The sequence below is a fragment of the Triticum aestivum genome, chromosome 7B (genome assembly GCF_018294505.1).
Source record: "Triticum aestivum cultivar Chinese Spring chromosome 7B, IWGSC CS RefSeq v2.1, whole genome shotgun sequence".
In the NCBI taxonomy this organism is placed as follows: Eukaryota; Viridiplantae; Streptophyta; class Magnoliopsida; order Poales; family Poaceae; genus Triticum; species Triticum aestivum.
In genome coordinates, this window is record NC_057813.1 from 117076243 (window position 1) to 117102182 (window position 25940).

Below are 25940 nucleotides of genomic sequence, written 5' to 3' on the forward strand. Positions count from 1 at the left end.
GAAACTTGGCAGGGTGTCACTATAGGGTACATATAATTGTCCAATTTGGGCGAAGCTATATTACAAGCCTCTTACAAACCGAAGATTCTCGCAACCCTCGTGATTTCGGTGGGCAACGATAATCGTTGCCTCTTCAAGCCTTGAACTTTGTTTTCTATAGGCAACATAGAATAACAGGGGTGTCGTGCCGAAATTTGAAACTATTTAGGGTTCGTTTGGCCATTGTATATATTACTAATTAAGTTTTCTACGTATTTAATGTAGTCCATATTCAAATTTGAACTACAAGCACATGCTACAGTGAAGCAAAATGGGTGGGAAATCATACATGTGTCATTGGGTGCATGTTTAAGTCTCATTTAAGGAATGAGAATGAATTACAAACTTGTCGTCGTCCTGAAACATTGAGAATGTCGGTTTTTAAATCCTAGTAAATCAAAAACTCACCCAAAAAATATGAAACTTGGCATGGTTTCATGACATGGCACATATATGTCGTGGTAAAAAAATCGTCCAGTTTGAGAGGAGGCGCACACATTAGTAGCCAACGAAGTCCTTTTTGAAACAAAAAGCTGACACGTTAATATCGCAAAACGGTTGTATTATATTTACCGTGTCAAAATTTAACCATACTCAGTGTCGTGCGTTTAGCTGTTTGATTAGATGGGAAAAGCGCGAGAAGTCCACCGTGCAGGCTCGACGGGACGCGTGCGAGCAGTCCATTGCGCAGGCTCAACGGGACGGGTGCATCCTGTCCACTCGCAGTCTCAACGGGACACGTGCGAGCAGCAAGGCCGCTCATGCTCACTAGGAAGCGAGCTCTTTGGCCTCCATGCACCAGTCGTCGCTCGCCTCGCTCACAACTTCTCCATTAATGGGTTAATTAAAGTGCCTGGACGGAGGATTTTTTTAGGGGTGGACGGAGGGTGTTTGCTTGTGATCCCATGGCAGCATTTGCTTTGTTTGTATTTTCAACTCGTATTTCGGCCTAATTTAAATTACCACATAGGGTAACGGATAATATGGCGACAAATAAAATGGCAACGAATAGTACGACAAGAAATTTACAATGGCGCAGATAATAATTGTCCTACATATTCCGGATAATTTTAAATGTCACATGCGGCAAAGCCCGGAAGACACGGGGGCAAGAGAAGAAGGAAACCGCAGACAATGATCTGGATCACTACTGTATCTACTCTTCGATGGATCATCGGGCAATGACATCCTCCAGCTCCTTCTTCAATTCCTCATGAGTTTGCTTGAAAGAAGCCACGGATTCCTCCACCTCCTACTCGAGCTTGATTCGGACCTTCCTCAAGTCACCCATCAATTCCTTGACGACCGCTGTCAGCGTCATCCCCGAGGCATCTGCTCATGCAATATCTTCCAGCCGGTAGCCTCCTCCTCCTTCTCGGCAAGCGCCTTGAGGAGCTTCGCATTTTAACCCATGAGTTGCTCGACGAGGCTGGTTGCCTTGTCAACCGAGGCATCGCTGATCTCAAGCACCTTCATCAAGCCGTCAACCAGCTCCTGCTGCTTAATGAGGCCAACGAGAATGTCGTCGTCGTCGCCCAAGGACTTCAGCAACGCCAGCTCGTCGCGATCGCCGATGCGACGAGTGCGCTTGTGAGAGCCCTCGTGTGCCCATGAGAGCTCGTTCGAGGGCTCCGTGGCGCGCGGGACATCTCTGTTGCGGCTGCCGCTTCGCGGCGGGACCTCTCTAGTGCTTTCGCGGCCTTGGTCTTTGCTGCCTGGTTATATGCCCACCCGAAACTCCTCCTACCGGTCATGGTGGAACGACTTGATAGGAAAGACCAGTTTTGTGGATGATGAGGAGAGGAACTGTGAAGTAATTTTCGAGTGGGTAGTTTTTATAGCCTGGTGCTAAGTGTGAACGCATATTAGCTTGATCGGTGTGAACAGATTTGCAATTACTTATTGCGTTGTAATCTGCAATGTGACGAGAAACAAAGTCAAAACTTATTGATGGTTCTGGGCCTACAAAGCCCCGTTTACGTTGTTCTGCCTCATCGCAAACAGTTCTTTTGGATCAAGCATATGTCACGCATCGGAATCCTGAAATGTGGGCCCTTGTTTTCGGATGTACGTGTACATGTCTGCCCACTATCACACACGGTCATGATATCACCATCGAGTCTTATGGATGCGTCATCGCATCTCCCATGGGGCGCCAGAAGGTTGACCACGTGGTTGCTCGCTGTGGCGTCCCTACGCGTGCTCTGCTCGCCGTTAAGGCAAATTTACAATGGCAATGGTTAATAATTGTTTTACATATTAAGGATGATTTAAAATGCCACATGCGGTAAGGCACAAAACACTCACGACCTACTTATGCATATAATTATAATAAAATATAGGCTAAAAAGCTGAGCCGGCAACCTTCCGACGACGGTCTTCTCGGACTCCATGATCAGCATATTGCCGTTGCGGCCGTTCATTACGTGTAACTTACTAATCATCGTACACGAGTACTCGCAGACGCATTGTATGTGATACTCCTAGCCACAAGTAACTAGTTTGCATTTTTCAAAGTTTTTTGTACGAACAGAATCGCACACGAACTTATTATAATAACCGTATGTGTTATAATTTCTCATCGCAAACAGTTCATCCGAGTGGGCTGTTTGCTGCGCATCCCACACATCTGGTTTACACGAATCATTTGTGTTCTTTTGGCTGATCGCAAATGTGCATATCACACACATCTTGTTAAGATGAACCATTTCCGTTCTCTTGCCTAATTGAAAACAGTTTGTCCGAGTGAACCATATGACGTAAATCACACACACTTTGATATGTCTGACCGTTTCTGTTGCATTCCCTAATAGCACATAGTTCACGGATGGAACTGTATGCAGTATATCGCACACACATTGATATGGATGTCCATTTCTGTTGTTCTTCCTCATCGCAAACAGTTCTACTGGATCAACCTTATGCCCAACATCGCACATGTAACTAAAATCTGAACCGTGTTTGATGTCTCTGCTATCGCAAATGTTTTGCCCCTTTTTTGATGATTTTTTCAACCACCGTTTGTGATTATTGCATCGCACACAGTTTCGTCAAAGGGTCTTTGATCGTAGTGTCGCGTTAGCAGCATCCTGCAGTAGTGATACACCACAACAGACAATTAACGCATACAACGGTTTGCTTATAATTCGTCTATTTTTAGATATAACTACTTTTGAGTATGAATTAGAGATGACATCCATACAATGCTAGAATCATCATTTGTAAATTTTTTGTAAAGATCTTACTGATTGTATATAGATTTATAGCCAACCAATTTCTCTTCCTACTTTCTATTTCTTTCCTCTACATCACCATAATTTCTACATGACATCTTTGCGGCTGACTAGAAACTGCCATATACCTACTTTTCAAATAAATACAAATTTTTAGTTGGGCTACGCTTTGGGTGGAAAAGTTGAGCCTGAGTCAGGTCTGGATGTCAGGTTTTTGGGGGAGCTCCTATTAAACGAACTCAGCGTCAAATAGTAAATGTATCGCACACAGCATCCTGACTGGGCCAGCCCATTACCAACTCGACCGGTTCTATAGTGATTCATCAAAAAGTTTGTGAATAATTTTTGAGAACACGAAAAAAAATCAACTTTTCAAACATGTCTTGTAAACCAAGTATTATTTAAAATCATGGACATTTTTTTAGTATAAAAATATTTCTTGAAAACGTCAACATTTTCTTAAAATCCGAATGAATTTTGAAATTTCCAAACATTTAAAAAATGAGAGGCTAGAAGAAACGTAAAAGAAAACTGGAGACATCTAACATCTACAGTATCTAAATGGGCGGCCCATCTCGCTCGGTTCGGTCGCCTATGAGTTCGGTCGACTATTTGAAGCAGAGAGCGTGAGACCTCTTATACGGCGCGGAAACTTAAGGGCCGGCCAGCTGTGTTTTGATTAAAACCGTGACTACTGGGCCAGCAATCATTGACCAGTTGACCGGTAAATCATTGATTTTTGACCGCGAAGAGTTGGTCATCTACTTTTCAGGAAAAGAAAAAGGTTCACAAAACTGAAAACAAAATCGGCATTTTTCAAAAAAAAAGTTCACGAAATCAGGAAGAGTTCATGAAATTTGGGAAAAAAAATTAGGAAGTTAGAAATGTTCACAAAGATGAAAAAAAATCACGAATTTTAAATAATATTCGCAAATATTTGAATAAAATTCACGAAATTTGGAAAAAATATTAGGGGATTTGCAAGAAATCACAGATTTATAAAAGAAGTTTCCAAATTTTGGAACACGAATTGATAAAAATAAAAACCATACAAAAAATCGTCCTGGAAAAAACCCCGTGGGAAAACCGCTCCAAAAAGACAGTGGAAGATTCTAGAAAGTTCCTAGAACCGGTGAAAAAAGTGGACCGGTCGACCAGAAAGTGCGCGCTATGTAGCGGACGAGGAAAAAAAAATGAGTACAGCCCAAGGTGGAGGGGAGGGGGGCGGGGAGGGGGGGGGGGGGGGTTGTGAAAAGAGCTATAAATGACACTGAAGGCGCTGAATGGGATTTGGAGAGAGCGTCAAATAGGAAACACTGACTTTAGGGTGATCCATGTTGTCCTTGCTCAGATCTAGTCGCAGGGTATTGACAGATTTTTTGAGACAATTAGCGTATTGACAATTGATCTTAAAAAGGCATAGTTGGGATCACCCTGATTTCAAGGGCAGAAGGGACAACATATTTTCTGTTCAACGATAATCCAAACACACTGCATGCATTGTTGTCATCTTATGGGGTCTTTTTTTCGAATTGAGGGGCTTTTTTACCGTGCATCTTGTGTAGAGAACATTATCTTTGGATACTTCAACACTAGTATTATTTTTGCATGCTACTTGTACACTGTACTCTAAGCACCAATATTACTCCCTCTATTTCTAAATATAAGATATGTTCTTTTTAATACAGTCCAGACACAAGAGCTCATATATATGCACATACACACACCATACACTATTAGAAAAAACTTTATACACAGAACTTTAGCAGTAGCGCCGGATAAAATGGGTGCTACTACTAGCGCGGCTAGGGCAAAAGGCGTTACTACTAAAATTGCCCCACCGTTGCCGCTAGGCTAAGTATAGTAGTAGCGCCATCCCTTGAAACGCGCTACTGCTAGGTAGTTTAACAGTAGCGCTTTCCCCTAAGACGCGCTACTGCTAAGTAGTTTATCTTCTCCACATTGTCCGCCTCTCACTCTCCCCCGCTCCCACTCTCACTCTCCCATGCACCCCGTCGTCCGCCACCGCCGACGTTCGGCCCTCCTCGGCCGCCGCATTGTCGCCGCCGTCCTCGCTTCTCCTTCCTCGGTATGCGCCCTCCTCCCACCGCCCTTCTCCTCCCACCGCGCCCTCCTCCATCCTCCTCCGGCCAAGCCCTCCTCCCACCGCCCTCCTCCCCCTCCTCCTCTCTCCTCCCTCCTCCTCCTCCCTCCTCCCACCCCCCTCCCTCCACCTCTCCTCACTAATCTGTTCTTGTATAATGTAGTTTTTTTACTGTTTTTTAGTAAGTGTTTAATAGAAATGATTTATTTAGTAAGTGGTTAATAGAACTAGTTTATCTATAGTAAGTGCTTAATAGAACTAGTTTATTTAGTAAGTGGTTAATAGAACTAGTTTATTTAGTAAGTAGTTAATAGAACTAGTTTATTTAGTAAGTGTTTAATAAAACTAGTTTAGAGAGAGAGACCTATATTGGCAAATTTAGTTATGTTAGGATTATATATATATATAAGATATTTTGAAATTTTTTGTTCATATTTTCAACCATTGAAATGCAATGACCATCAAGTTTAAATGCTCATATGATGTATATATAAACATGTATAGAGAGAGACCTATATTGGCAAATTTAGTTATGTTATGATTATATATAAGATATTTTGAAATGTTTTTGTTCATATTTTCAACCATTGAAATGCAATGACCATCAAGTTTGAATGCTCATATGATGTAGATATAAACATGTATATCTAGTGTTGCTCAAATAGGATATGTGCTTGCCCAAGTGGCCATGTTTGTAGGGAACACCTCCGAGTGGCCTATGTTTTGCCGGAGTGTTGATTAATTTCCTCTCCGTCAAATTTCATGTGCTCGATATGTGTTTTTTAGCAAAGGTCATGCCGGATTTTTTCGTGAATTTTGGTATGACTTGTGCTAGAATATGTAGAAAATATTGAGTGGCCCGGATTTTCTAGAAAGATAATTAAATTACATTTTGGGTTGACTTTAAGTCTGTCGGGACTCCACCATATATGAGAGAAGAAGAATCCCGACTATTGTGATGGGGGTAGCTTCTCCTTTCGTTCCCGTGTGCTAGACAATTTGGTGTAATGCACTCGAGAATGAAGGGAGGAACTACCATCACCGACGGTCGAACATATACACCACGTGAGCTGAGAATTTTCAAGAAAATACTCAGCAGACTGATAGTCAACCCGTGATGAACAATAATGATCTAATTTAGTTTTTGTAGTACATATATTGAATTGTACAAGTTTAATCTTTGAATTGTGATCATAGGAAATGTCGTACGATGACGACAGGCTCCCTGAGTGCGACTGGTGTGGCGACGAGCAGGGTCTGTGCGACAGACCTCACCTGGTAGAAGGTCAGTGCTTCAGTATTAAGCTCCAAGAGACCTTCGATGTTGAAACGGTACGCAACGATGACAAGTGTTTTTTTTGTAATTAAGCACGACTTTTGCTTCTTCAATGTGTAATTTCCGTCTTTTACAATTTGACTAGCTTATCCCATGCCATGCAAGAAGTTATGTCTTGGAGAAGCTGGATTATGAAGATCATGAAAATATGGAGGCCAAGATAGCTCACCTAAGGACGCATCATGGTTATGATTTGCTGTAAATCTATACAATTCTGAGAGCGTATCCCGTTTTGGTTGGCCGAATTGGGAAGCACTTTGCAAGACGTAAGATTTTCATGGGGGTATGCTTGTCACATTGGATCTTGGCGATCCTGACATCGACGAAGAGAATATGGACATTTGGGTCCTTGTTGATATGCTTCCAATTCTACCGCTATGTGAGTTTCTCAAACATATTATTTAAGTAATTTATATTGTTTATTTTAAAATAGTTGACAGCTTATTTCCATTTACAGCATATTTTCATTCTTTAAAAAAATATACGAAAGATGGTAGACAGAACCTACTACACTGATGGTGCAGAATTAACTTATCAAGAGAAAGATCATCTTATCTCATTTATTATTGATGTTGAGAATTACAATATAATTATCAAACTCCTACACATTATGGTCAATACGTGCCACTGGTGCACGTGTTGAACTACGGTAACATCCATGGAGATGGCATGGTAAGATTTTTTACTATTACGACATCTGTGCATCTTTTGCATATATTCTTTTAAAGCTAAACTACATTGCTAACTACGATATTATTATTATGTTTTTAATCAAAAAATCCTGAAGGATTGTGTGCTTGATCTGATGTTTCCGAAGTGTCGGCTTGGTGTTATTAGCTTACGGCCATATCTGCCTAGGCGTCACAACTGTTCATACCGAATTTCTAAAACCGATCAAGACATGACAATCACAGAATGGAAAATGTATGACCAATCATAGGGAGCTACTTGGAAGCAACATTGTACGAAGCGCATGAATTGGAGACACGATAGTCTCCATTCTCCATAATGGAGAGTCAAGGCCTATCTTGTTTTATACTATTTTACCTTAGAGAGGGTAGTAGGTCCTATGAGAGAGGAGTAGGTCATAGGTACAATGTGTTATCATGTGCTACAATGTGTTAGAATTGATGATGATGAGGAGGAGGAGTTGTGATTATGACTAGTGACCAAGTTTTTATATGATGTCTCATGGACGAAAATGATGATCATGAGGAGTTGTTATATGAAAATGATGTACTATGATGATAAGTTGTTAATGATATTATGATGATGATGATGATGATGATGATGATGATGATGATGAGTTATTATATCATTGGATGAAAGAACCGCAAATTATAATCCATGACTTGGTCACTTAGGATCCATCCACTTTGAAACTAATCCACGGTTCTTTCACCCAGTGATGTAATAACTCATTATGATGTAAAAACAATCTCTACATTGCTACTGTATGAAAACTTATATAATGGTGTATGAATACGACATAAAATAAAAAAGAAATAGAATACATAATAATAGTAGTAGCACGGGCAGAGACGCGCTACTAGTAATTACCAGTAGCGCTCTCTGCAAGAGGCGCTTCTACTAAGTAGGTACAGCAGTAGCGCGTGTAAACCAACGCTACTGCTAACCTTTAGTTGTAGCGACGTAGCAGTAGCGCGGTACCCCGCGTTACTGCTAGGCCAAAAACCAGCGTTACTGCTGGACTTTTCCCTAGTAGTGATACCCCTATGAGCACTTACGAAAGACTGAGCTAGTATATCATCTTGAGATTTTACGAAATCGCCGTAGACGCCTCGTAGTTTACGGGAACGTCTTCTTCTACTGAAGGCGCATCGCCGGAAATCCTAAAATAAATTCAGAATAAATGCGTGCACCGGGACTTGAACCCTAGTAAGATGGGGATACCACTGTCCTTCTAACAATCCAACCACAGGTTGGTTCGCAATATAAGATATGTTGGTAGTTCAGTTACAACTTTGCCAGAACAAGAAGATATTGTGTGTGTTACCTGCAAAAAAAATGATATTGTTTGAAATTTTGCTTTCCTTGCATCACACATGACAATTATGCTTGTTAGTTTATCTCTGTGCACACATTTGTCATTACAATGCAGTCCCACATACATATATCGAGTGCTGACGGTAACAAATTCTTCAACAAGCACAACTCTTGAGAGCAAAACAGCCAGGCACCGTCCAGCAACCCGCTGCTCATGTTTGGTTGGTGACATCATAAACTTGGCGTGGCCTTGACTGTGCCTACATAAGTGGGAAGCGAATCTGGTGACCAGGCAATTCTAAGGCCGGTCTGTGCTGTTGTCACGTCTCTGAATTGGCTACAATTATTTGTCCATTGTTTCCAGTAATGAAAGACACAAGCCAATTGAGCACCGAACCTTGCAGGACAAGACCAATGTTCACGATTATGAGTGACAAAAAGAGGCAGAGAACAATGAGATGTCTTTCATGCAGCGCACAGCTAAAATAGCAGGTGACGACACTACACATACTCTTGGTTGTCTTACCTACAAACATTGATGATTTATGTATGGAAAGATATGACACAAATGACGTACAGTGAACCAGATCAGTTCAAAAAACGGCATAAACCGAAACTAGCGCAGAATCGCTCGATCACCTAAAGTAATAATAAGGGGCAAAATGGAAAAAATTATAAGCAAATTAGTAACGAATATACTTCCTCCGTCTCAAAATAAGTGACTCAACTTATTTTGGGACAGAGGGAGTAGTACTATGTACTACTGCTCATGACTTTGGATCATTGAGAGTGTTTTTATGTTGTCCCTACACGATGTTAACAACATTTACAAGACAACTAAGCGTCTAAGCCCTAAGCCACATGGCTATGAAAATGCCCTAATCAAAGACCGAGGATGTACACGTCTGAATCAGCAAACCAACACACGCGTGCACCAGTGCTACTAAGAACCATGAGGCTGGCTAGTGTTTGTGAATTGTGATCATCAAGCAAAGACCCAAACTGGAAACAAGACATCACCACGATGACGACGACACCATACATATACGGCAACGGCCAGCGCGTGCATGGATGCAGAATTGCGTGGCCGGACTGATCGGTTTTGCGTGGTCGAGAAGGCCCGCCGACGGACCTGCCGAATCGATCTAACGTGCACACTAGACACGCAGTACACACCTCCACATTACATGGCCAAGTATAAACCAAGAGCAAGCGCACACACATCTCGTGGCTAAGCTAGGTAGCAATGGCTTCCAGCGTGCGGCAGCCATGGCCCCTCCTCCTGATCGTCCTCCTCCCGTCCTTGGCCACGGCGACGGTGTTCGACGACAACTACGTGCCCTCGTGGGGCGCAGACGGCTACCACCTCGTCGACCAGGGCACGGAGACCCGTCTCACCATGGACAGAACCTCCGGCGCAGGGTTCCGCTCCAGGTCGACGTACGGGTCGGGGTTCTTCCACATGAGGATCAAGGTGCCCGGGGGGTACACGGCCGGAGTCATCACAGCCTTCTATGTGAGTCGCTGATACATCCGTGCTTGCTGCTCATGGCGGCAGAGCTATAGCTATGATTTTATGTTGCATGGATGCATATGCAGCTGGCGTCGGAAGCACCTTATGATGGCAGTGACCGCGACGAGGTGGACTTCGAGTTCCTGGGCAACGTGGACGGCGAGAACATCACCCTGCAGACCAACGTCTTCGTCAACGGCGACGGCGACAGGGAGCAGAGGCTCAACCTGTGGTTCGACCCGGCAGCCGACTTCCACGAGTACAAGATACTCTGGAACCCGTACCAGCTCGTGTACGTGTGCCTCCATTTCCAAGAAAATAAGCACATGCGTTTTCTCAAACTTGCATTGAAATCTGAAGAGGTCACGTGCAATATATTCGCAGGATATTGGTGGACGATGTGCCGATACGGGTGCTGAGGAACCTGACGGGGCAGGTGCCGGAGTACGAGTTCCCGGCGAAGCAGATGGGCGTGCGGGCGAGCCTGTGGGACGGCTCCGACTGGGCGACGGACGGCGGCAGGATCAAGATCGACTGGGGCCGCGCGCCCTTCGCCGCGGGGTTCCAGGGCTTCGACGTGGACGCCTGCGCCAACACCAGCTCCACGCCGTGCGACTCGACGGACCTCTGGTGGAACGCCCGCAGGCACAGGCGGCTGTCCGTCCGGGAGCAGGCGGCCTACGAGCACGTCCGGAGGACGTACATGAACTACGACTACTGCGCCGACAAGGATGGGTTCCAGAACGGCAAGGTGCCGGTTGAGTGCAGCTACACTACTTAGCCTACTGCTAGCTTGGATTGGATCAGATCGATTTCTAGTTAAGATGGCTATGCATGATTAAAGGGAGGTCCTCAGCCAATATGCAGTCTCGAATAATATTTGCATCATAACATGTGGGATCGTCTCTTCTAATTCTTTTTATCCAACTTATTTATGATTTACTTTTCCTTTGCAAAAAAACAATGATTTACTCTGAGAAAACCCATGGGTGGTGGGCTAGTCCCCATTCGAGTTGTTAATGGGCCTAGCCCAATTAATTTCAACACTTCTATACGTACGGCTCACTCTCTTCTGGAAAAAAACGCACTTCCCAAAACTTAAAAAGAAAACGCACGATCCACTCTGGATGGTATCCATAGAAGTCGTCAGAGTTCATCTTGCTCGCAGTGATCACTCCTCTTCCGACGATGCTTCCATCCACTTACATGTAAAACTACAACCAGTAAAGTTACAAGAAAAATCTGAGTACGTTTGACAAAAATGTTGGATGCATCTATCAGTGCCCATCTCTCACCCCAAAAAAAAAGTCTACCATTGTCCAACATTTCGTTTCAAAACTTGATCGATCAAGAAACAAGAAAAATGAAAAATCAGAATGTGAATAGTACCCCCACGAAAAAAAATGTGAATAGTACAGAACATATACTATTCAAATCAAATTATCTAAAGTCCCCCTATGTACTATCCACAGTTGGATTTACCTATTCTTTTTGCACCGAGCTGTGAATAAAAACTGGTCTTGAATTTGTGTGCCATGGCAGATGCATCACGTATCAAGGTTGTCCAAAAAATAAAGAACTTTTAGATTTTGCATCTGTTCTTAGGTAGCATGGAAAAAACGTATGTGGAAGCAACAGATATATCCTCTCAAGGGCAATGACCTATGTGCTTAGTTTGTCCCCATGGAAAAAAACGATACCCTGTTCGCTGTTCTAAAACAAAAATAGTTTTACATCCACAACCAACAGTGATCCTAGTTCGGTTCCAAGAGCAAAACTGCCATTTTACTCCATATCTCCTATAAAACTGAAACAGTAATAAAAAGTTAGTGTCACTGCAAGTGAAGTGTCCAAGAAGTGATATTGCCTCATCCTTTATCTACCCAACCCTAACAGAAAAAATGCATAAATCCAGGGAATGCCCAACACAAAGTGCCAGGTTATTATAGTTTCCATCACAACATAACAGCAGATGAGCTCAGTGAATCCCATTCAGCATGGATGATAATGTAAATTTGAAATGTACCACATGAAACTTTGCATGATCATGCGGTGGAAATTGTGGGGTTGAATGTAAATGCAACACGGAATGGTCTAGAGAATGGGTGTATACACTTACAAGAGCAGAAATGTCTTTTCCCAGATGACCCCATAAGAAAATCGTCAGGCTTGAAAATGACTCTACTTAGTATGTAAGTGATCGTATGATTCAAAAATAAATAAGTTACATATGTACGACAAATGACAACCAGACTAAAGAAAAAGAGCTGGCAAAAGTCGTCACTAATTAGTCAAATCCATATCTGAAATGAAGGATATGGTCCATTACAACCAATAAGAATGGCAAGTGCTTCTGAAAATTTGCATATATACAGCTGAATGATTAAACTACTGTCAAGTAGTTTACCAAAATTTGTATAGCAAAGCATAAACCATGCTCTTCCCCCATTTCCTTTGATCTACTCGAGTAATGCCCAAAAGCCTCAATTACACAGTCAACTGTGCAGAAAGCACGCCTTCCACCGACAAGCTGAACCATCGGATAGCAGCTACAGTGCAATGAGAAACCAATTGTACTAATAATAAATGTCTATTTCCTTTCCACTCATCTCGTATACATGATCTCGTGCCTCGGTCAGAGCAACCTGTATTGACTCAAATAAACCGCCAACCTAACTTTAAATGTGCCCCATAAACGAACTAACTGGTAAGGAAACTAACCTGTCCAAATTTACCAAAGAAGTTGTTAGCGAGCATTAATGATGTGACCGCAAGATCTTCATTGGCCTTGAGTGCTTGTGCCAATGCAAATGCTCCATCATCCTGTCACAAGTATAAAGGATGTTGAGCATAGTGGAGATATGCCAATAGCTGACACCTTGAAAACTGTATTTCTTACTCTAATCTCATTAAATCCAAGGTCAAGTGATTTCAAGGATTCATTGATTATCTTCAAACTTCTTGCCAAGCAGATAGCACCCTTCAGGAATATGAAAAGAGTCAAAAAGGATGGATCATATAGCACATGCAAGTTTAACGAACATGTACCAAAGATTACACATACATCATCTCCAAGTCCATTTGCCCGCAAATCCAATGTCGACAATGTTGTGTTATACTTCAAACAATCAGCAATGAACTCTGCACCTGACACACCTATCTGCAGGATATATAACTCGGCTGAAGACGCAAGATTAAAAAATACTTAAATCTGCATCTACGCTTCAATTAAGTTCTGATGGTTACCTGGCACCAACCAAGCTTAAGGGTTTGGAGTTTCCCGTTGAACTTAAGAACATCACACAAAGCCTTTACCCCCTCTGATCCAATTGGATTATAACTCAACTCCAGCTATAGGTAACATTCTGAATCAGTGGAAGTGCCTTACTTCATCCAATAAAATGGTTTGGATGATATGTTTACTTACTGTTGTCAGCACTTCATTCTCCTTCAAAGTTTCAGCTATTGCAGTTACCCCTCTAGAGTGAATGTTATTACCACCCTGAAAAGTAAAGGAACTTCAGAGCTCTTGTGCTAATGACAAAAACTTCAGGGAAACTAATAGTTTCTGAAGTAGCACAGAGCAACATGAAACCTTATCTGAGATTATGTGGTAATATGACTTCTTTTTTGGAATGTGTGGTAATAATGTAAAATTAAGTATTTGACATTCTTCATGTCAATGGTAAAAAACAATACAAATAATACTCACAAAGTCCATAGTAGAAATTGTTTTGTTCTGCTTCAGAGCATCCGCCACCTTTTCAGCTCCCTGAAAAAAAATCATGTTAATCTACATTAAAAGCCAGTTTAATTGCAAATATAATGCTAAGGTATCATGTATTTGTCATTATCTATTCAATGCAGTGAGAGTGAGAGTATTAGCTAATAAACAATGAATAAGCAACAAGATGACAGAACAATGACTTGCTAGCTTCCAGCACTACAACGATCATGTGAAAGACACTAACATAAATAAAGCACAAGTTCAAACATAAACAAGTCCAGAGTTCCAAGCAATTACATCTCCAAAGTCCATGTCAAATAAAGTACCAATAATAATGTTCACAATTTCACATCAGTTCAGCCAAGGTGATATCACACGGATGCACAACCACAGTGAAGTCATGGTGCCTTTATTACTTGATACAGGAGACAGGCCATGTGAGGCGATGGGCTGGGCCACATTTTTGCAAACCCAGCGTGCTGCCAAATGAGTAAAGGGGTGTACGTCTTGAGATTTCATGATACAGTACATTTTCTAGTCGACAATTCACAGAAGGAAAAAATGGGCATGTCATGGGTGGAGAATGTGGGCCTTGGGCCTACAACTGGCGCACTGCTCGGAGAGACAACTCATGTGCCTATCAATTAGTTACAGAAAGGTTATCAACAAGTATACGGATAGATTAAATAGTTATCAGTTAGAGATTGAGTTTGCTATTTACAATCTGTACCCATCCGTGGCTATAAAGCTAGGTCTTATGTCTTTCTAGGCAAACAATGAGAAATCAACTTATTCCTTCCTAGATTCATCAATCTCTCCTAAGCAAGCCTCTCAGTACAAGGCAGGGTAGTAGATACACTATATGCCAGCTAACTTAGACTCGGTTTTTCAGATCAAGGAGAGGAAGAACAACCATAGGAATATGCATATTTTAAGTTTCTGAAAAGGATCACAGTTACATGAAAAAGGTATAGCTCCACATGTTCCAGAAAAAATGAAGCTGACAGCCAAAAGTTCTAAAGCAGTCCTATTATATGTACACACCACAATACTTTTAACAAACGAGGGTAAACAGTAACAACAATACTACCTCGTCACCAACATCATCCATGTAAAGGCTGAGCCACCGTAGAGACTTTGTCACTTTGATGAACTCAGCTACATAGAGAGAACCTTCTGATGTAATGTTGTTGTTACCGATATCCAAGACTGTTATCTTCCCTGTAACTCAGCCAAACAGGCAATGAATTATGAACTTTTACAACCAATCAACCAAATACAAGCTAGTCAATGTGGATAGCCAACAGAGACACCTTTGTGAGCAGATAATGCAGACATCAACACCCGTAATCCCTCGTTCCCAAATCCATTACCATGTAAATGAAGTTCCTAACAAATTTAAGGTCAATCAACATGAGAGAAAATGGACAAACAACAAAAACTCACAGGAACAAAAACTAATTTCACAATTCAACCTAAGGTTCTAAAGATCTTTGGTCATATATGGTAGGAAAAGAGTTCTGTGGTTATCACCTCATGACAAGTACCAGCATGACTTCAAATTCAAAAACAAGTTAGTATAGTGCCAGATACACAACAAGTTTCCAGATTGCTGAATCAAAATTCTGCTATTGTATGTTATTTAACCTGGTTTTACATGCATATCTTTTGAAAACAAAACAACCCATAACCGAACAATGTGGAAGTACGTAATCAGATATATCGAATAGTACCCTGAGAGATTTGTTCCCTACAACTCCTTTTGCTAGGCTGGATGCACCGAGAGGACCACCATAGTTGCCACTAGAATACATCAGATAGAGTGTACAATTAGTTAGTAAGATCGATTCAAACACAATGTCAACTGTTCACAGCTTGATATGCATATTCGTTGTAGCATCACGGGTAAAGGCACTAGGTTTGTGAGCGACTAACTTGAGATACAAACTCCGTAGCGTATTATTCTCAAGAAGTGCATCTGCAATACTTGCAAAACCCTGTTCCAAGATAACCAAAAAAAAGAGATGCTATCATAATTCTTCAAGGATGCAATCATATAGTAAGCCCTTTCTCCTTTTGTGATTGAAGTGAATGTTTTTGCTTCAGTAGATATTTATACATACACTGTATTCTATTGTATTGTTGCTAAGCTGTACAATACGTATTGTTTTGTTCTTTTTCAGCAGATCTGAAATTGCTTTTGCCCCCTGAAAAAAGAAATTGCATATTACATCATTACAAGAGGTAAACACACACACACACACACACACACACACACACAAATGCAGAGAGAGAGAGAGAGAGAGAACCTCATCTCCGATATTTGTACTGTTCAGGAAGAGCTTCTGAATACCTACGTTTTCTATCAATATATCTGAAAGACACTGTAAGCATTCGTGTGTTACATTCAGTGGGAATTTATGCAAATATACTCAATTACTGTTCTGCGTTTCTTAAAAAATTGCATGCCAAAGTCAAGTTTGCTGCTAATGAAATCAGACAAATATTTGAAACTAGCATGTAGGTGAAAACCTCCAAATAGGCATGGATGCGAACAATCATAATGCAAATCAGATGACAGAATATCATGCAACACTGGCCAGCCAGGAAAAACAAAGTCAAAGTAATTGCAAAGCTATTTACTCTACAATTTCAGAGCACAAAATCAGAACATAATATATGATTTGCATGGTATACATCAGGCAAACTACAGAACAAAATGGAAGGCAGGGATGATAAAGTTGAGAAGACCTTAGCTCCTTCATCTCCAATGATATTTCCAGATAAATTGAGAGTCTTCAAAGCTGTGTTTATCTGGAGAATGCCATCGAAAGCTTCTATTCCCGCAGCTGTTATTGCATTACCCGAAAAGTCCACCTCTTCAGCACTCTGGGAACAAAGAAAACAACAAATGTTTACAAAGATATTAGGAAATCTGAAAGTGCTATGTCTGCTACATTACATATCTAACCCTGTTATAGGCTAAGATTCAATCACTACATTAGATATCTAACCTTGTTATAGGCTAAGCTTTCTGCAAGAAAGAATAGTCCCTCATCCCCGAATTGACGGCCTGCCAAACAACTGGACTATTAAAGAGAAAGGTATTATAGCACACTGGTTGCCTTACAAGAGCTTTAGCTCGCATTTGCTAGCAAAATGTTCTAACTTCAGTTCTTTGAAATACCTGCCATGTTAACGGTTTTCAGTGTACGAAGTTCCTTATAAAACTTGTTTAGATTTTTCTTCGACTCCTTTTGAGCTTTAGTGCTTGTAGATGTTGACAAATTGGAGCCGGCAGCAAAGGACCACGTGACCCCAGAAGATGTAGGTTCTCCAGAATTCTGATCCTTTCTCTTTGGGGGGAGGAAATTCTCAACCACCTTCCAAATGACTGTCCTCTGAAACAGAAAATTAGTAGCCGTTCCAGATACCAACTCTCAAAAAACAAGATGTACAACAACATGTGAACGGATTATGAACTTTGCATCCCGTACAGCATACATGTGTAGTAGGTCCCATTAAGACTTCCATTTGGTACCTATGTGGAGGGCTAGTTCGAAGTTTGAATAAAAGACAATCTGGCCAAGCACAATTGGAATGGCAACAAAAAGTACTGCCGTTGCGATCAGGACGGAACAATTCAACATCTTCTCTCTTTTGCCCCTCCGCTCGTCTCATCTGGCAGATTATTTTTGTGGCCTTCAACCTAACTCTGCCAACTAGTATCTTGAATATGTTTGGAAATTGGCTACCTGGGGTAAATAGACAACTAAAGGCTCAAATTCAGGTTGCGTGTGTGCCTTATGTTGGGCTATGTGGCATTGTCGTGATGATATTATTTGTAACAAAAAAAAAACTTTCTTGCAGGTTATTCATGTGGTCACACATAGGAACCGAGTGTGGTGCTTACTGTTGAAATGTGAGATGGGCCTAGAGCCCATATGACAATTTCAGATTTGATCTCTAAGGGCCCATGTAGGTGGCATGACAAGGTGGTGGGAAGTTTAGTCCCACCATGCTAGTGGAAGGAAAGTTGGAGTGGTTTATAAGGGTGGCTCTTCTACATGCTATTGGAGCTTGAGAAGAGAAGAGGCCCTCGCGCGCTCCTCCTCCTCCGCTCACCACGCCACGCCTCGCCGCGCCGCGGGTTGCGGGATTGAGCCGAGCCGAGCTCACTCCTATGCGCTTCTTTTTGCCGGTCAGGAACGGAGAGTCTTTGACAGGTAGGGCCACGATCTGAGACGTCGGATCGTGGGCTACCGACTTGGACGTGGGTTCAGCCCACGTCTCTCCACGCGCGGCCGCACATATATATGCCAACCCTAGCCGCTGCAAAACAGAACGCATCTCCGCCTCTACGCCCACGTCGTTCCTCTGCTGCTGCTGCCGCCGGCGACTCCATCCCATTCACCGCGTACACGATTGACGGGAGAGCAGGTCTCCGAAACTCCGTCTCTCTGGTTCTTGTACGGTAGAGAGGCGAATAGGTTTTTGGGAAGCGACTACGCGACTGCTCGCCTCCGATCCACTACTTCCTCTACGTCTGTGCCGTCTCTGTCATCACCATGTCAAGCGACGCCGAACGTGCCGCCGCCGAGAAGACCGAGGCCGACAAGAAGGCCGCCGAGGACGCTTCTGCTGCTGCTGTCACCGCGGCAGCGGCTTCTGCATGGCCTACTGGAGGGTATACCGCGTTCATCCCTCTCCTGATAATTTCTGTATTAGCAGTGCTAGCATCATGTGTAGATTTGTCTACTATTTGCGTAGTACGTGCTTGCTTAGATCAGTACCAGTATGTTCCTAGTTCTGTCAATGCCATGCTCGTTATCTACTTATGGATTAAATTAGTCGAAAAATTGCCTATTTTCTTAGCAATCCAAAAACCTATTATGTGTAGGAATTTTTCGGCAAGTGGCTTTGCCGCAGCACTGAAACCGGATAAGTTTACCGGTACGTATTTTAAGCATTGGCAGACAAAGACCACTTTATGGCTCACGGCTATGAACGTGTTCTGGGTCACCGGGGTGTCCACGGGAACGATTGCTCCTGAACAGGAGAAGGCGTTCAGGGAGGCAACCACTGTGTTTCTCAGAGCAGTTCTTAGCGTGATCGGAGATAAACTGGTCGACGCATATTTATATGTGCATGTCGCCAAGGACTTGTGGGAGGCGCTCGAATCTAAGTTCGGGGCTGCCGATGCAGGGAGCGAGATGTATATTATAGAGCAGTTCCACGATTACAAGATGGTTGAGAACCGTCCTGTACTGGAGCAGGCTCATGAGATAATATGCATTGTTAAGGAGCTTGAGCTTCTGAAGTGCGAGTTACCGGGCAAGTTTGTCGCGGGCTGCATAATCGCTAAGCTCCCCAATTCCTGGAGGAACTTTGCCACCACTCTGAAACATCAGAGGCGTGAATTCTCTGTGGAGGATGTCATTGGCCATCTGAGTGTTGAGCAGAATTCGAGGGCAAAGGACTCGCACGGAAAAGGGGCCGAAGGGACTTCTGTTGCCAACATGGTGAACCAGAGGAACTTCAACTCCCACAAGTTCAAGGGAAAGAACGGTGTCCAACAGAATACCGACTTCAAGAAGAAGGGTAAGAAGACCTTCAAGAAGAACAAGAAGGATGAGGGCTGCTTTACTTGTGGTTCGGCTGAACATTGGGCCAACAAGTGCCCAAACAAGTTTAAGAAGTCAGGACAGGACTCCAAGTCTGTCAACATGATTGTGGGCAACAATGAGAATGGTGCATCTGGGTACGGTAATTTATTTACTGTTTTTTCAGTGTTTCAGCCTACCGATTGGTGGGTGGATACAGGTGCAGGTGTTCATGTGTGTGCTGACATTTCATTGTTCTCTTCTTACCAGGTCACAGGCCACGGGTCCGTATTGATGGGGAATGGCGCGAGTGCTTCTGTTCATGGTGTTGGCACGGTCGATCTGAAGTTTACTTCGGGAAGGATCGTGCAGCTGAAGAACGTGCAGCATGTCCCCGCCATCAAGAAGAACCTCGTTAGTGGCTCCCTTCTATGTAGAGAAGGGTTTAAGTTGGTATTCGAGTCTAATAAATTAGTTGTTACTAAGTATGGACTATTTGTTGGAAAAGGTTATGAGAGCGGAGGGATGTTCCGCCTTTCCCTCGCAGATTTCTGTAATAAAGTCGTGAACCATATTCATTCGAGTGTTAATGAATCTGAGGTTTGGCATTCACGTCTTTGTCACATAAGTTTCGGTGTTATGACGCGGCTAGCTAAGTTGGATTTAATCCCGAGTTTCACTTTAGCCAAAGGTTCTAAGTGCCTGTCATGTGTGCAAGCTAAGCAACCTCGCCAGCCTCACAAGGCTGCGGAGGAGAGACACTTGGCACCATTAGAACTCATACATTCTGATCTTTGTGAGATGAACGGTGTATTGACTAAAGGTGGAAAGAAATACTTCATGACATTGATAGATGATTCCACTAGATATTGCTATGTGTATCTGTTAAATACTAAAGATGAGGCTCTACACTACTTTAAAATCTATAAGGCAGAAGTTGAGAATCAACTTGAAAAGAAAATTAAACGATTCCGTTCAGATCGTGGTGGAGAGTACTTCTCGAGTGAGTTTGATTCCTTCTGTGCGGAACACGGCATTATTCATGAGAGGACGCCTCCCTATTCACCCCAGTCAAACGGGGTTGCCGAGCGGAAAAACCGTACTCTAACTGATCTGGTTAACGCCATGTTAGATACGTCGGGTTTATCCAAGGCATGGTGGGGGGAGGCTATATTGACGGCATGTCATGTCCTGAATAAAGTTCCGATAAAGGATAATGAGATCACTCCCTATGAGAGATGGGCAAAGAGAAGGACAACACTCTCGTACTTGCGTACTTGGGGCTGTTTGGCGAAAGTCAACGTGCCGATCCCCAAAAAGCGTAAGCTTGGACCCAAGACTGTGGACTGCGTTAATTTGGGCTACGCTAAGAACAGCGTTGGCTATAGATTTCTAGTAGTGAAATCTGAGTTACCTGACCAGAAGGTCGGTACAATCATAGAGTCTAAGGATGCTACATTCTTTGAGGATATTTTTCCTATGAGAGATATGCAAAGCACTTCTAGACAGGAATCTGAGGAGACTCCTGAGCCTGCCATTCCTATGGAATATTATGAACGAACACATGATGAAAATCCTGAGGAGGATGACGAGGAAACCCTTGGTAGGGGCAAGAGACAAAGGACTGCAAAGACCTTTGGTGATGATTTCTTCGTGTACCTCGTGGATGATACTCCCACTTCTATCTCAGAAGCGTATGCCTCTCCAGAAGCTGACTACTGGAAGGATGCGGTCCGTAGCGAGATGGATTCCATCATGGCTAACGGGACATGGGAGATCACTGAGCGTCCCTATGGTTGCAAACCATTGGGATGTAAGTGGGTGTTCAAGAAAAAGCTTAGGCCCGATGGTACGATTGAAAAGTACAAGGCCAGGCTTGTGGCCAAAGGCTATGACCAGAAAGAAGAGGAAGATTTCTTCGATACTTATTCACCTGTGGCTAGACTGACCACCATTCGAGTATTACTCTCGTTGGCGGCCTCACATGGTCTTCTCGTCCATCAAATGGATGTTAAGACGGCTTTTCTGAATGGAGAGCTAAATGAGGAAATCTACATGCAACAGCCAGATGGCTTTGTGATAGATGGTCAGGAAAGGAAGGTGTGTAAGTTGCTGAAATCTTTATATGGCCTGAAGCAAGCACCTAAGCAATGGCATGATAAGTTCAATACAACTCTGACATCTGTTGGTTTCGTTGTTAATGAGGCTGACAAATGTGTATACTATCGCCATGGTGGGGGCGAAGGAGTTATACTGTGCTTGTATGTTGATGACATACTGATATTCGGAACAAACCTCAAAGTCATTGAGGAGGTCAAATCGTTTCTGTCTCAGAACTTTGAGATGAAGGACCTTGGTGTGGCTGATGTTATCTTGAACATCAAGCTACTGAGAGATAATGAGGGTGGGATCACACTTCTGCAATCCCATTATGTTGAGAAGGTGTTGAGTCGTTTTGGATATTCGGACTGCACACCATCTCAAACACCATATGATCCTAGCGTGTTGATTCGAAAGTCCAAAGGCATGGCTAAAGATCAATTGAGATACTCTCAAATCATTGGTTCACTGATGTACCTAGCGAGCGCAACGAGGCCTGACATCGCGTTTGCTGTGAGCAAACTGAGCCGGTTTGTTTCCAAACCGGGTGATGTACATTGGCATGCTGTTGAAAGAGTTATGCGCTATCTGAAAGGTACTATGAACTATGGACTTCACTATACCGGAGACCCGTCGGTACTTGAAGGGTATAGTGATGCGAATTGGATCTCTGATGCTGATGAGATGAAGGCCACAACTGGGTATATGTTTACTCTTGGAGGTGGCGCTGTTTCCTGGAAGTCTTGCAAGCAAACGATCTTAACGAGATCGACAATGGAAGCAGAATTAACAGCATTAGACACTTCTGGTGTTGAAGCAGGATGGCTTCGAGATCTTTTGATGGACTTGCCACTGGTTGATAAACCGGTTCCGGCTATCCTTATGAACTGTGATAATCAGACTGTCATCACCAAGGTGAAGAGTTCAAAGGACAACATGAAGTCCAACAAACACATAAGAATGAGATTAAAAGCTGTCAGAAAATTAAGAAACTCCGGAGTGATAGCGCTGGACTATGTCCATACGGCTAAGAATCTGGCAGATCCCTTTACGAAAGGGCTATCACGTGTAGTGATAGATAGTGCATCGAGGGAGATGGGTATGAGACCCACATGAGTTGCCATGGTGGTAACCCAACCTATGTGATCGGAGATCCCGTGAAGTAGGACCTGGGAAAACAAGCCAGTGGTGAACTGAGGAGAGTAACTTTACTAACCCACTCCGTTGGAGATGCAATACTCTCGGAAACTGTATGGAAGGATGACTACTGTCTTAATGTGTTCCAAGGCTTATATGTATAAGCAAGATGCTATCCTACAGAGCGATCTTTGGAGGAACACACCTATGTGAGCCCGACTGCTAGTCACAGTCTATGAGATTGGGGTGATCTCTAGTAAGCTCATGAATAGGCCAGGAGTGTGACTTATATGCTCCACCCGAGGGGTCAGCCTTCGGCAGCCCAGTACTAGTAAGACATGTGGTGAAACTTCTTTACGCCAAACTGACAATTCAAGGCATAGTCCATTGTTCAGTTGTGAAGGAGTGTAGCTACTTGCTCTAGGTGAAGCTCAACCTTAACAGGTCTTCACTGAAACACTAGTATATCAAAACAGCGTTTGGAACAAAGGACAAAGTGGGCCCCTAAGATCTGGTGGGGGATTGTCGAAATGTGAGATGGGCCTAGAGCCCATATGACAATTTCAGATTTGATCTCTAAGGGCCCATGTAGGTGGCATGACAAGGTGGTGGGAAGTTTAGTCCCACCATGCTAGTGGAAGGAAAGTTGGAGTGGTTTTATAAGGGTGGCTCTTCTACATGCTACTGGAGCTTGAGAAGAGAAGAGGCCCTCGCGCACTCCTCCTCCTCCGCTCGCCTCGCCACGCCACGCCTCGTCACGACGCACCACGGGTTGCGGGATTGAGCCGAGCCGAGCTCACTCCTATGCGCTTCTTTTTGTCGGTCAGGAACGGAGAGTCTTTGACAGGTAGGGCCACGATCTGAGACGTCGGATCGTAGGCTACCGACTTGGACGTGGGTTCAGCCCACGTCTCTCCACGCGCAGACGCACATATATATGTGGGGCGCTGCCAACCCTAGCCGCTGCGAAACAGAACGCATCTCCGCCTCCACGCCCACGTCGTTCCTCTGCTGCTGCTGCCGCCGGCGACTCCATCCCGTTCACCGCGTACACGGTTGACGGGAGAGCAGGTCTCCGAAACTCCGTCTCTCTGGTTCCTGTACGGGGGAGAGGCGAATAGGTTTTTGGGAAGCGACTACGCGACTGCTCGCCTCCGATCCACTACTTCCTCTACGTCCGCGCCGTCTCCGTCATCACCATGTCAAGCGACGCCGAACGTGCCGCCGCCGAGAAGACCGAGGCCGACAAGAAGGCCGCCGAGGACGCTTCTGCTGCTGCTGTCACCGCGGCTGCGGCTTCTGCATGGCCTACTGGAGGGTATACCGCGTTTATCCCTCTCCTGATAATTTCTGTATTAGCAGTGCTAGCATCATGTATAGATTTGTCTACTATTTGCGTAGTACGTGCTTGCTTAGATCAGTACCAGTATGTTCCTAGTTCTGTCAATGCCATGCTCGTTATCTACTTATGGATTAAATTAGTCGAAAAATTGCCTATTTTCTTAGCACTTACTGCAGTGTGTGGGGGCGTGGGATTCTCTAGTCTCTAAGAGCATCTCCAGCAGCTCCCCTATTTCCAAAAAAAAAAAATCATGTATAGGGGAAGTTGACAACAAAAACACTCCGGCAGTTTCCCTAAACCCAATAAATTTTGACCCAATAGGGGAGCAATGACCCGGTCCAGTAATAGGATTAGCGATGCATCAGTTGTACTATCATGTAATCATTCACGGTTGTCGTCTTTCTGAGTCTTTCTTTCTTTGTTTTTGCTAGTATAAGCATCAAAAACGTTGCAATAAAGATGGTTGCGTGCATCAATCGATGCATAAGTCAGGGGCATTCACTCCTTTTCCGGGAGAAAACTGTAACTAGGAAATCACGCTATCAGCTGGTCAACACTGTGCACATATTCTAAGGAACACTACGCATCAACAGTCAGAGTATTTCGTAGGAGATGCGCTCAGTAGGGAGCAGGGAACAGGGCATCTGCTCGTGATGATAAGATGACTGTTCAACTACTATTATAAGTTGGAAATTGGAAGAGAAAGCATAGAGAGGAAACAGTCAGGCTATACCAAAGCTCAGCGCGAGCAACGCCCCGGCCGGGACGATGTAGCGAGTGATGCCCCCCGCTCCCGCACCCAAGGGGCGCGATACGGGCTCCCCTTGCTCCTCGCGGTAGGCTCTCCGGCGCGCACCCCCGCGTCCGACCCCGGGGGGCTTGTCCTGGCTGTGAATTCCCTCGAACGCCTCGGGCGCAGCCCGCGGCGCTACGCTCCACCGGCGGGCGCGCGGCGGCAGGGAGGGGAGGCGCCGAGACAGAGGCTTCGGGCCGGAGGAGGCGCAGCGCCGATGGGCGAAGGAGGAGGGCGCGACGAGGGAGGGCTTGAGGGGGCGGGCGGAGGAGAGGAGGAGGGAGGACTCCATTGGATGCGGATGGTGTCCGCCGGAGATGTGGACGGGGTTTTGGGAGGGGAGAGAGCTTTTCTTTCTGGGGCAGGAGAGGGTAAGGTTGTGGATTACGCCGGGTCAGGTTTCGAATTTTACCTTACCCGGTCTCGCTACTGAACTGCGACATGATAGAGCCTAGGAGTAACTCCGTGTGCTGTCTCCTAAAATTAACTCTTCAAAATTTGAGAGTTTAAATTTCTGTGCACTTGGTGATTCGAATAGGGTATATTTGGTTCGGGAACGAAGCGTAATGAAATGTCATGGTTTCATTCCATTAGAATAGGTCGATCCCGTGCTTGTGTTTGGTATGCAAAAATTCGGAGGAATAAAATGGTTACAATTTTTTGTGTCAAAATGGATTCGTTCATCTCACCTCTTTCTCTAAGAATCGTCAACTGAAATTCGCTCAGAGAACATTTTTATATAAACATTGAATTGAATTTCAGTCAAATAAAAATGGTTGAATAAAGTGGCACGAGAACACCACTCCCCCTGGCTCTCGTGTCGCCCCTTTCGTGCGACACGGGAGCGACCTAATCCTAGCCGCCACCACCATTTCCCCCCTCTCTCCCTCCCTCTCCGCCACCACCCGAGGAGACCGTCAGCTATTGCGCATCTACTGGTGAAGGTGGCGGCGAGGATTTGTTGCCTTGCGCTAGCGTGGGGGCTCTGGAAGCCAGGGGTGGCGGT

The 25940-nt window shown here is 44.0% G+C and overlaps 2 protein-coding genes across 4 annotated transcripts; one reads left to right on the plus strand and one right to left on the minus strand.

The window, feature by feature from the left end:
• The first annotated feature begins 9924 nt into the window (after nucleotides 1-9924).
• On the plus strand, nucleotides 9925-11125 carry LOC123156749 (putative xyloglucan endotransglucosylase/hydrolase protein 1). The gene is made up of 3 exons (XM_044574927.1): nucleotides 9925-10235; nucleotides 10319-10524; nucleotides 10617-11125. Exons 1-3 carry the CDS (start codon nucleotides 9966-9968, stop codon nucleotides 11011-11013), a joined length of 873 nt encoding a protein of 290 aa, XP_044430862.1. The 5' UTR covers nucleotides 9925-9965; the 3' UTR covers nucleotides 11014-11125.
• A 1361-nt stretch (nucleotides 11126-12486) lies between these two features.
• LOC123156748 (NLR family CARD domain-containing protein 3) lies at nucleotides 12487-25330 on the minus strand. 3 transcript variants are annotated; one of them, XM_044574925.1, is made up of 17 exons: nucleotides 24875-25326; nucleotides 17147-17353; nucleotides 16974-17032; nucleotides 16711-16848; nucleotides 16269-16343; nucleotides 16083-16166; nucleotides 15895-15956; nucleotides 15693-15762; nucleotides 15273-15348; nucleotides 15050-15180; nucleotides 13945-14004; nucleotides 13660-13734; nucleotides 13479-13583; nucleotides 13297-13392; nucleotides 13132-13212; nucleotides 12954-13055; nucleotides 12487-12877 (listed from the first exon to the last, which is right to left on the minus strand). In XM_044574925.1, the coding sequence occupies exons 1-17, from the start codon at nucleotides 25224-25226 to the stop codon at nucleotides 12809-12811; spliced, it is 1842 nt and encodes a 613-aa protein (XP_044430860.1). In that variant the 5' UTR covers nucleotides 25227-25326; the 3' UTR covers nucleotides 12487-12808. The 3 variants fall into 3 exon arrangements, with proteins under 3 accessions (XP_044430860.1, XP_044430859.1, XP_044430861.1); XM_044574924.1 differs by having other exon boundaries at nucleotides 13132-13392; nucleotides 24875-25330; XM_044574926.1 differs by having other exon boundaries at nucleotides 13132-13392; nucleotides 17147-17360; nucleotides 24875-25156.
• Between the last annotated feature and the right edge of the window lie 610 nt (nucleotides 25331-25940).

Bases quoted from the DNA above. Each gene is read 5' to 3' on its own strand.
- LOC123156749 (XM_044574927.1), top strand. From the start codon at position 9,966: ATGGCTTCCAGCGTGCGGCAGCCATGGCCCCTCCTCCTGATCGTCCTC. The intron at 10,236-10,318 runs GTGAGTCGCTGA...ATGCATATGCAG, and splicing joins GAGTCATCACAGCCTTCTAT to CTGGCGTCGGAAGCACCTTA. The intron at 10,525-10,616 runs GTACGTGTGCCT...ATATATTCGCAG, and splicing joins TGGAACCCGTACCAGCTCGT to GATATTGGTGGACGATGTGC.
- LOC123156748 (XM_044574924.1), bottom strand. From the start codon at position 25,226: ATGGAGTCCTCCCTCCTCCTCTCCTCCGCCCGCCCCCTCAAGCCCTCC. The intron at 15,957-16,082 runs GTATGTATAAAT...ATCTTGGAACAG, and splicing joins ACAATACAATAGAATACAGT to GGTTTTGCAAGTATTGCAGA. The intron at 15,181-15,272 runs GTGTCTCTGTTG...GCTGAGTTACAG, and splicing joins TGCATTATCTGCTCACAAAG to GGAAGATAACAGTCTTGGAT.